Consider the following 10,806-nt stretch of genomic DNA (forward strand, 5'->3'; position numbering starts at 1 on the left):
TCCATCTCTCCCAGCCCTCCAGGGACGGGCACTCAGCTGAGCTCTGTAAATGGCTGTGGGATAAGTGAAGTAATGAGTGGCCGGGAAGGCCTATCTGAGTCCGTGTAAATGGGGACAACAGCGGGATGGCGGTGTTCTAGAAGGGAGCTGGGGGGGGGCATGCTCTGGTAAACCTGGTAGCCTAACCAGCTTCCTCGCTCTGCCTTACCACCTCCTGGGCTCTCCTGACAGGCTCCGGGGCCGTGGGCTGGGGGACCTCCCCTCATATCCGTTGTGCCAGCCTCCTGCTAATACCCAAAATGCTGGGCAAAGAGGGCAGGCTCTTTGCGTTGGGCTACGCCTTGGCGGCCATCTATGAGGGTGAGTGTGCCCCTGGGTACCAGTTAGTGCTGCTGATGCAGTGACCTGGGTGGGACACCCATGGGAGCCAGGCCTGGCGGAGGAGAAAGGGTGGGAACCGAATCCCAGCTGCGGCAATGTGCCGCGTGTCCCTGAGAGCGTTCCTCCCATCTCGGGGCTCCTTGGCTGACACAGGTGAAAAAGCCAGGGGCCGAGTGAGAGGGCCTCTCAGGGCTGGGGGGCCCCGTCAGATTCAGTCCTGGAAGGTGGTCACTGCATGCAGTGAGGGAGCGAGGGGTGGGCTTAAGAAAGTTACTTAGCTCCGGAGCAGCGGTTCTCCACCTTCTGGCCCTTTCAATACAGTTCCTCATGTGGTGACCCAACCATAACATTATTTTCGTTGCTACTTCATAACTGTCATGTTGCTACTGTGATGAATCGTCATGTCAATATCTGATATGCAGGATGGTCTTAGGCGACCCCTGTGAAAGGGCCGTTCGACCGCCGAAGGGGTCGAGACCCACAGGTTGAGAACCGCTGCTGGAGGGAGTGACTCAGCAGGGCTTCTTCCCCCAGGACCGGTGGCCAACCTGCGATACAACCTCAACGAGGTGGTAGCCTCGCTGGGCTGCACCGTGGAGCTGCAGATCAACAACACCCGCGCGGCCTGGCGCGTGTCCACTGCCCCGCTGCGTGCGGTGTTCAAGGACCTGCTGGTCAGGACCCTTCAGGGGCAGGGCCGAGGGGCCCCTATTTCCAGGGGCCTAGGTGACTTGAGCTGGGAGCGGTGACCCTGGATTTGCACTTTCCCCATGGGGGTGCTGCTGGCATTGTTTTTTCCAGGACTGTCCCCAAACATTGCAGGATGTGCCCTGGTCCCTGGGCACGAAATGCCAGGAGAGCCCCCGCCCCCATCATGGGGACATGCCTTGCCCCCCACACATTTCCAAACGCCGAAGTGGGAGGTTGGTTGGGCAGCTGAACTAGAATGTCAGGGCGTTGGGGGCCTTGGCCGTGAGGATTTGGAAGCTTTGAAGACCAGGGGATAGAGCATTGGGTTTTGGAGACTGGGGTTTGCGGGGATTGGAGCGTTGAGCTGGGGAGATAGGGGTTGAGGGGCCTGGGAGTTGGGACATTGAGACAGCATAGGGCTGAGAGATGGGTGGTGTGGGGTGAAGTCCAAGGACCTGGGATGGGAGGCCTGAGGAGGAGCTGGGAGCCTGGGAGGTGAGCAAGGCAGAGGCATCTGGGGAGAGGAGAGGGCTCCGGGGACTGTAACCAGTGGAGAAGTTAGTTTTGAGGACTGGGGTTTGCGGGGATTGGAGCGTTGAGCTGTGGAGATAGGGGTTGAGGGGCCTGGGAGTTGGGACATTGAGACAGCATAGGGCTGAGAGATGGGTGATGTGGGGTGAAGTCCAAGGACCTGGGATGGGAGGCCTGAGGAGGAGCTGGGAGCCTGGGAGGTGAGCAAGGCAGAGGCATCTGGGGAGAGGAGAGGGCTCGGGGGACTGTAACCAGTGGAGAAGTTAAGGTGTGAATCTACCTCGGGGCCTAGGCTCCCACAGGCCTGCGGTAAGAGCCCAAAGCTTGGCTAATGGGGGAAGGAGAGGCTCTTGGGCAGCAGAAGCTCTAAGCCCCTGTCTCTGACCCTTTCCAACCCTCGTACCCCCAGGGCAGCAAAAAGTCACTGAGAGCTGAGACTCAAAACATCTCCAACTCCTTCGGGGACCTGGACGCGCAGGTGAACAGTGAGACTGGCTACACACCCGAGGATGCCACGGACTTGGAAGAGACAGTCCCAGGGGGGAGGCCCCGCCGAGCCATGGCCTTCGGACCCCACCTCTCCACACAGAAGATGTACGAGCTGAAGACCAAGCTTCGTTGCTCCTGTGAGGGGTGTCCCCAGGTGGGGCAGGCCATGGGGCCGGGGCTCCAGGTCAGGGTGTGGGGGTCTCAGACAGCCCTGGCCCCTGCCCACAGATGTGGTGAACAAGGCCATACTCAGCTGCCGCCGCTGGTTTGACAAAAAGCACGAACAGTGCATGCAACGCATCCGGGTCCCGCTCCTCAACCACCTGCTCTGCCTGCCCATGAAGTTCAAGTTCTTCTGTGGCATTGCCAAGGGTCAGCACAGGGGCAGGAGGGTGGGGAGTACCAGGCTAGGGGGCTGAGTCCTTGGGGTGTGTTGGGTAGGTGTGGGGCAGGAAGCAGTGAGGCGGGAGGCTTTAGGCTCTGAGGACACAGCCCCCTCAGAGCAGCCCTTCCACTCCCCAGGGTAAGTTACAGCCACGCTCTGCGCTGTCTTTTCAGCTGAAAGATGGGCATCATAATAGTGCTTATCCCGTCCAGGGTTTTTGAGGGCTTAAGGCAGTGGTTCTCAACCTTCTGGCCCTTTAAATACAGTTCCTCATGTTGTGACCCGACCATAAAATTATTTTTGTTGCGACTTCATAACTGTAATGTTGCTACTGTGGTGAATCGTCATGTCAATATCTGATATGCAGGATGGTCTTAGGCGACCCCTGTGAAAGGGCCGTTCGACCGCCAAAGGGGTCGCGACCCACAGGTTGAGAACCGCTGGTTTAAGGCGATAACACTTGTGAAGAAGGTAACAGAGCTGCGAACGGAGCAGTTGCTCTATGAATATGGACTAACTTTGTTAATAGTTGGTCTGGTTATAGACGGGGAAAAAGGGGGGGGCATCAGACCTTGCTCCTGGGAAAAAGAATTCAAGGAGAGCAGAGAGGAAATAGACCCCAGGTGGGAGGAAGCCGTGGGCAGGGAGGCAGAAAGCAGGGTGGAGCGGATCACCGGAAGGGAAGCCTGGAGGCTGGGCACGGAGGCAGCCCCTGACCTGGCCCCGCCGCCCCCAGCCATGGAAATTTGGTGCCGCAGTCGCATCCCAGTGGAAGGCAACTTCGGGCAGACGTACGACTCTGTCAACCAGTCCATTCATGGGCTGGGCGGGGACTTTTCAGCCACGATTAACCTCAAGGTAGGAGGCAGGGGCATGACCTGAGGTAGGGCAAGTGCAGGCAGGGTCGGGGGCATAGGAAAGAGGTCACGGGGCGTGGGGAGGGGGCAGGAGGGGAACAGCATTGGTGCTGGGTGATAGGAGAGAAACAGGCTGAGCCTGTGCTGCGCATGGACCCGACGTTGGGATGGACGGTCAACCAGGTGTGAGACGTGTCCGCTCACGTAGACGCAGGGGAGCAAGCCTATGTCCAGGAGGGTGTTGGGCAGAAGGCAGCAGCAGCTCCCACAGGTCCCGCGACAAGCCAGCGGACACGACATGCGTGGGGCGCCGGGGAGAGATGCCACGGAGAGGCTGGGCCTGGCAAACGGAGGAGTGGCTCCATGGATATCGACTAACTTCATTAATAGTGGGGACGGGTAGAGGCAGGTGAAAAGTGGGGGGCCATCAGGCCTTGTTCCTGGGAAAGAGAATTCCAGGAGAGCAGAGAGGAAAGAGACTCCAGGTGGCGGGAAGCCTGGAGGGCCTGCCCTGTGCCTCGCGCAGGAGGAGAAGCAGGCGGGGCTGCTGGGCCTCAACACCAGCTGGGAGCACGTGAGCACCGAGGTGCGGGACTACGTGAGGCGCCAGGAGGCCCAGCTGGAGTGGGCCCTGGGGCTGCTGCACCTGCTGCTCTCCTGCACCTTCCTGATCGTCCTCCACGCGTGAGCCCGGCCCCCCCCCTCCCTGCTCCTGACACCCCTTCCTTGGCTCTGGAGGGGAGCCTTCCCCGGGACGGGGGAGGGGGGGGGAGAACGGACCATCAGGCCCACCTCCGACTCTGAATGTGCATGTCCTTGTGCCCTTAGCTCTGCGGTTCCTAGAGTGGGTGAGTTGTTTACACAGAGTTAAAGGGGACGTGGGCGTTTTGTCAGAAGGAACATCGCCCGTGTTCCTGCCGCCCCAGAAGGGCGCCCGTCTCCATCTCTCCGGCTCCTTCCAGCCTCTATCCCGATGCTGACGTTTTTACTTTTCGCTTTGACTTCTGATTTTTTTTCTTGCCCTTCACATTCCCCTTGGCTCTGACTTTGTGCCATTTTTATCGTCCAGTTCTGCTTTCATTTTCTCCCGCCTGCTGTGTTGGCAGCTACTTTCCCTCCATTTGGACCAAAGTCCTCAACCCCACCCAGCCTGGCGTCCAGCCGGGCCGCCCTGGGCCTTGCTCTCCGTCCCCTACTGACCTCTGGACCCTCTGTTTCCTGTCTCCACCCCCAAAGGCTGGAGATGGGCAGGGGCTGGGCAGGGACAGCCACAGGGGCTCCTGCTCAGTCTGCCCTTGTTTGTAGAGCCCAGAGTGACTCCAGTGAGTGGTTCTGTGTGTGCCTGTGAGAGGACAAGGATGAATGAGCCACAGTCCCACCCTCAAGAAGCTCATGGCGGAGGGCAGACAAGAGGCATCCGAGAGACAGAGACGATTGAGGGCTGTGGGACGGGCGTGGGAGCCGAGGAGGTGCCCCTGCAAGAGCTATAAATGGGCTTTAAAAGGCAGCCGATGGGGAGCCATGGTCAAGGAGAGAGAGGGTGTCTCTTGGGCAAGGATCCTGGCATCTGTGGGATGTGGAGGGCAGAGGACTTGCCTGAAGTGGGCTTGGCCAGACAGTCTGGAAAGCCCTGGGGGCGGTTGCAGGATGGACGGGGACAGACTGAAGGCCGGAGTCCAAGGTGGGTCAGAGGTCAGGGAGCCTGGCCGGACTGGGGCGTGGCAGGAAGTCGGCCTGAGAAGGCCCTAAAAGGGAAAGGTGTCCAGGCCTCAGAGCTTGGGGAGGGGAGGGGAGGGGAGGAAGGAGGCAGAGAGTCAAAAGGCACTTCCAGGCTTTCAACCTGGGTGAGGTCACTCCCTGCAGGAGCAGCGTTGGGCACAGGGCGGGGCACAGGGCGGGGCCCAGGCTCCGGAGGCCTCTGCAGAGTAGCGAGAGGTTCCTCCACAAGGGGGCGCTCACCATCTTTCTTTGCATTTACAGTCAGTTCTACTTGAAAGGGAAAGATGGATGGATTATGACAAGGTCCCCGGACCAATAGCATTGGCAGTTATGTTTCACGGCGTACAGAGATTATTTACTGTCATTTTATAGTTTCGAACACATGTTATTTTTTCAAAAGTATTTTTATTGATTTCAGAGAGGAAGGGAGAGGGAGGGAGAGATAGAAACATCAATGATGAGAGAGAATCATTGATCGGCTGCCTCCTGCAGGCCCCCTACTGGGGATGGAACCCAGGCATGTGCCCTTGACTGAAATCGAACCCGGTACCCTACAGTCTGCAGGCTGATGCTCTATCCCAGGGGTCCTCAAACTACGGCCCGCGGGCCACATGCAAATACAAATATTGTATTTGTTCCCGTTTTGTTTTTTTACTTCAAAATAAGATATGTGCAGTGTGCATAGGAATTTGTTCATAGGTTGTTTTTTTAAACTATAGTCCGGCCCTCCAATGGTCTGAGGGACAGTGAACTGGCCCCCTGTTTAAAAAGCTTGAGGACCCCTGCTCTATCCACTGAGCCAAACCGGCTGGGGCTCAAACACATTTTCAACAATTAACATTTTTTTCCTTAGAAATGGAAGCTTTATGTGGGGCCATGGGAGACACACAGAGGAGAGTTACACATGCACACACACACCTACCCCCCCAACACACACACACACACACACACACACACACACACACAGAAACCACGGCTGAACCCAGGGATGTGTCAGAGGGGAAGGAACCTCCAGGAGATGTTTTTCAGGCTCAGCCGAGAGGCGAGGACTCGGCGGTGACGGTGGGAGTCATAATGGGTCAGGTGGCTCCTGAAACCTTGCGGGGTCCCCCCCCACCCCCCACCCCCCGCTCTGTGCCTTTGCTCTTGCTGTTCCTCTGCTTGATATTCATCCTGCGAGATCCACGCCTGGGACATCTCCCTCCTCCCGTGACACAGGGCACACAGCTCCTCCCACCCCCACCCCCTCCCCATCGCTGGTGCGGGTGCCTTTCACTGCTCCTGACTGAGGCAGGGCAGAGGCTTCTCCTGGGAAGCAGACGGTGCTCAGTGGCCGGCTGGTGCAGTGGCTGTGCCTTAGGAAGCCCAGGGCTGGAGAGAGAGGGAGACGTCCTCATTCGCAGGTCCTTCTCCTACTTGGACAGCTATAACGGGGACATTCGCTTTGACAACATCTACATCAGCACCTACTTCTGCCAGATCGACGAACGCAGGAAGAAGCTGGTGAGTGGGCCCAGCCTTGCCCGAGGGTGCGGGTGCGCCGCTAGCTGCCCTGTGGCTTCGCGCTCCGGGAGGGCAAGGGGATGGGGGGGGGAGACTGTCCTTGGTGTTCCTCACTGTGTGGACACCTTTTTCCAGGGCAAACCGACTCTGCTGCCGCTCCGCAAAGCTGAGAAGAAGACGGTCATCTTCCCCTACGACCCCACCATCCAGGCCTCAGAAATGAGAAATGTGGTGAGGGTGGCAGGGGGCCTCTAGAGGCACAGATCTGAGAGTGGAGGGCAAAGGCATCCAGAGGGCGCCATGCCGGGCGGGTGGGTGCCCGCTCCACCCCTCCTGCTCTTGGGCAGGTCCGGGAGCTGCTGGAGACACTGCCGGTTCTGCTGCTGCTCCTGGTGCTGTGTGGGCTGGACTGGGCTCTCTACTCCATCTTCGACACCATCCGCCGCCACTCCTTCCTGCAGTACTCCTTCCGCAGTGAGCGCGCCCGAGACCCCGCCCTGTGCAGCCACACACCCCGAGTCTTCCCATTTTGTCTCTGCCTCTGGGTCTCAGCCCCTTTCTGTCCTGAGGGTCAAATCTGAGCCCCGCAACCTGACAGCTGTTCCTGGGGCCCTTGGTTTCCTGCCCCTTTACATCCACAAGAGAAAGGGCTTGGCACTCAGTGAAGGGGTGGACTGTGCACCTGAGAAGTGTTTCTGAGCTTGGGCCTCTCCTCATCCCCTTAACTCCGACTCCTCACCTAACCCCTACATCATCCCCCACCCCACCGCCCGGATCTTGGCCTCAGGCAGTCATAAACTGGAGGTGAAAGTTGGGGGGGACTCCCTGATTGCCCGGCTTCTTCGGAAAACCATCGGGGCCCTGAACACCTCCTCGGAGACGGTGGTGGAATCAAACAACATGCGTGAGTGATGCTGAGGTTTCGGAGCAGAGGAGTGGAGGGCTGAGGGGCGAGGGGCTTTCCAAGGCCCAGAGTGGGGACCAGGACTTGGTGGGGAGATGGGGTCAGAGGAGACTGTTTGGGTTGGGGAACCAGAGCAGGAAATACCAGGTCCGACTTGAAGAGTTGGAGGATGACAGACTTGGGTCAGAGGAGCCTGGGGGCTGGGCCTTAGGGCCAGAGGGTCCCGTCCTCTGGAGGGCATTGTCCCACAGAACTCCTTGCCCCATGGAAATGGTCTACATCTGCGCTGTGTTGAGCACATAGCCACCTGGGCCCTTGATGGCCCAGCTCTTCAGGGGGCAGGGGAAGCAGGAGTCCAGCAAGGTTTCAGACCTAACCCGAGCCCTCACTGGGGTGGGAATTCAGCCAGGGCTGCCCTGTCCCTCAAGGGCCAGTCCCTTGACAGGCCTCCCCGCCCTCAGCCTGTCTGCCTCAGCCTGTGCGCCTGAGCGCAGGAGCCTATGCGAGGACTGGACTCCCCACCGGCCTGCTAGTGTGTCTCTGTCTGCTCCAGGCTTTCGGCTACCGGCTCCGGAGGGTCATCGCAGCCTTCTACTTCCCCAAGGTGCACCCTGGCCTCTCCCCTGACCTCCCCACCCCTCCGGGCAGCGCTCACACACACACACACACACACACACACACCAACCGCTGGCAGCTCCCGCGGCGCTGGTACTGACCCTCTTCTCCTGGCCCAGCGAGAGAAGAAGCGGATCCTGTTCTTCTACAATGAGCTCCTGAGGAAAAGAGCGGCCTTCACCAAACTGAGGAGGGCGGCCATCGTGAGGCAGGCGCGAGAGCAGAGAGCCCGAGTAAGTCAGGCCAGGCCTGCGCGCTGTGGCTCCCGGCTGGGCCTGAGAACCCCGAAGGAAGGGCTTCTCCCTTCAGTCCACCCAGCCCCCACCAGGCCCCAGGCTTCTGGGAGCTCAGTGAGTTCAGACATGATTCGTGCCAAGGGGCCTGGTCATATGCTCCTGGACATCAGGGCCGTGTCCATCTCTGAGCCCCAGACGTCAGCCCAGCCTGAGCTACTCAGAGGACCAGCAGGAAGCAGGCGGAAAGGGGGAATAAGATGTGATATAGGCTGATCGAAGGAAAGCAAGAGGGGTTCATCAGAAACCAGGGACCACGGCAAAGCCACGGGGCCTACTGAGAGGCCTGCAGACCAGAAGCTCGGGGCAATCCATAGAAGGCGGGGAGGCAGGGGCTGGGGGCCAGGAAGGCCTCATGAAGGGAGCGTGGTATTTGGAAAGTGCATTGAGTCAGAAGAACCAGGCTCCAGTCCACACTCCCTCATGAAGCTGTGTCACTCTGGCCATAGTCCTCACTGGACCTGGGTCTCCCTCTGAAGAACGGGGTGTAGGGCGGGGGACAGATCTGCAGGCCTGCTCCCTAGAGACTAGTAACAGAGTGATGGTCAGGTGTAGGGCTCCGGTGCCAGAGGACCTGGGTTTAAATCCTGGCCCCTGTCCTTATTACTATGACAACTATATGATGTTGAGCACTTCCTTAAATGCTGTGCCTTGGTTTTCTGTAAAGTGGAGTTACTGACTCCATTTGGGTGTGGTAAGGATTAAGTGAGTTTTGCTGTCGTGGTGCAAGCACATAGAAAGTTCTGAACACGTGTTAGTTGTCATCGGGTGACTCTAGGCAAGTGACCACCTCTCCAACCATCAGTTTTCTCACCTGGAAAAGAGATGATGAGGATGAAAACAATACCTGCCTTACATGGTTATTGTTTGAATTGAGCTAATTTACTTACAGTTTCTTAGTACAGGGCCCAACATTATTCAAAAACAACAGCAGCAACAGCAAGTGGTACTTGTTCTTATTCAATCAGCCCCCAAGCAAACTCATCAAAGTGAGAATGTCTGTTTAACTTTTTCCTCCTGTGCCCAGATCCCCTACCCCCATGAAACGCAACATGGACTGATACAAAAACAAAAACCCAGCAGCAACATACTGTGATCCCATGACCCGGTCCTGAGTAAAGTGGATTTTGATGGGCAGATAGAAATGTGAAGGGCATTCATTCCAAGCGGAGGGAACAGAATGTGCAAAGACTAAGAATCCAAACAGAGGGCGTGCCGAGTGCCAGGGCTAGTCTAAGGAGGCAGGTACAGCTCAGGAAGGGGTACGCTGGGGCAGAGGCTGGAAAGGGACCAGATTGGGGGAGGCTAGGAAAGCCACCCCCAGGAGCCCTGCCTATGGCAGGCAGTGCAGCTCCTGGGGTTTTGGGAGCCGGAGTGATCTGATCAGGTGGCCGGTGGGGAGAGGGTGGGAGAGAGGGGGCGCATCATGCACCAGGCTTGTGATTTCCATCAGGGCACCTGGGTGCAGCCAGGTTTGATTGTTTACGATCTGTGTGCCTTTGGGAAAGTCACTTCACCTTTGTGAGATTCATCTTCCTCATTTGCAAATTGGGGAACACAACAGTGATAGTCTTATCTGTCCTCCTCACTTCGCAGCCCCACCCTGCGAACCAAATAAGATGACTGATGGGAAAATGAAAATGATGGTTATTGCTGTTGTCCACGCTGCATCCTCCCACTCTCTATTTTTTTAAATATATTTTTATTGATTTCAGAGAGGAAGGGAGGGGGAGAGAGAGATAGAAACATCAATGATGAGCATCATTGATCTGCTGCCTCCTGCAGGCCCCCTACTGGGGATGGAACCCAGGCATGTGCCCTTGATCGGGAATCCAACCGTGACCACCTGGTTCATTGGTCAACGCTCAAGCACTGAGTCCCACCAGCCGGACCCTCGCACTCTCCATCACGGAGTGCGGGAGGGCAGCTCTCTAGGACCCGCCTCCATAGCACCCTTGCCCTCCGGGGGTCGTCTTTGCCCAATCCAGTTTCCTCCAGCTCGTGGGCACTGTCATGCCTCGAGACCTCCGACGAGAAGCGCTGGCCGGTTCCCCTCCGCCCTTTCTCCACCTCGCGCCCTCTCTAGCTCTCCACCCTCCTCGCTTCCCAACAGCGCCACGACCTGGCGGACATCCTGCACCGCCGCTGCCCCTTCCTGCGCCCCTGGCTGCGCCGGCGCTGTGTGGTGTGCCAGGCACCGGAGACGCCCGAGTCCTACGTGTGCCCGACTCCGGACTGCAAGGCTGTGTACTGCCGGTCGTGCTGGGACGACATGCGGCAGCGCTGCCCGGGCTGCACACCCCGGGAGGAGCTCTCCTCCTCCGCCTACAGCGACAGCAACGATGACGCTACCTATGCGGAGTGAAGGGGCGTCCTGCGCGCTCCCACGTCGCCCCTTCCTAATTAATAAAATGCCGTGCACACTCCCGCCGCCCGCGC

General features: G+C 58.4%; 1 protein-coding gene across 1 annotated transcript in view; it reads left to right on the plus strand.

The window, feature by feature from the left end:
- DCST1 (DC-STAMP domain containing 1) overlaps positions 1 to 10,797 on the plus strand; it is a 16,504-nt gene extending 5,707 nt beyond the window's left edge. The window contains exons 5-17 of the mRNA XM_005867511.2: positions 232 to 360; positions 916 to 1,055; positions 2,012 to 2,228; positions 2,320 to 2,463; positions 3,213 to 3,334; positions 3,860 to 4,017; positions 6,456 to 6,555; positions 6,691 to 6,786; positions 6,903 to 7,029; positions 7,343 to 7,459; positions 7,921 to 8,063; positions 8,194 to 8,307; positions 10,481 to 10,797. Coding sequence (XP_005867573.1) covers positions 232 to 360; positions 916 to 1,055; positions 2,012 to 2,228; positions 2,320 to 2,463; positions 3,213 to 3,334; positions 3,860 to 4,017; positions 6,456 to 6,555; positions 6,691 to 6,786; positions 6,903 to 7,029; positions 7,343 to 7,459; positions 7,921 to 8,063; positions 8,194 to 8,307; positions 10,481 to 10,732 — 1,859 coding nt within the window. The 3' untranslated portion in view covers positions 10,733 to 10,797. The remainder of the gene's footprint in view (positions 1 to 231; positions 361 to 915; positions 1,056 to 2,011; positions 2,229 to 2,319; positions 2,464 to 3,212; positions 3,335 to 3,859; positions 4,018 to 6,455; positions 6,556 to 6,690; positions 6,787 to 6,902; positions 7,030 to 7,342; positions 7,460 to 7,920; positions 8,064 to 8,193; positions 8,308 to 10,480) is intronic.
- Positions 10,798 to 10,806: the final 9 nt, after the last annotated feature.

Source organism: Myotis brandtii, unplaced genomic scaffold, assembly GCF_000412655.1.
Source record: "Myotis brandtii unplaced genomic scaffold, ASM41265v1 scaffold250, whole genome shotgun sequence".
Lineage (NCBI taxonomy): Eukaryota > Metazoa > Chordata > Mammalia > Chiroptera > Vespertilionidae > Myotis > Myotis brandtii.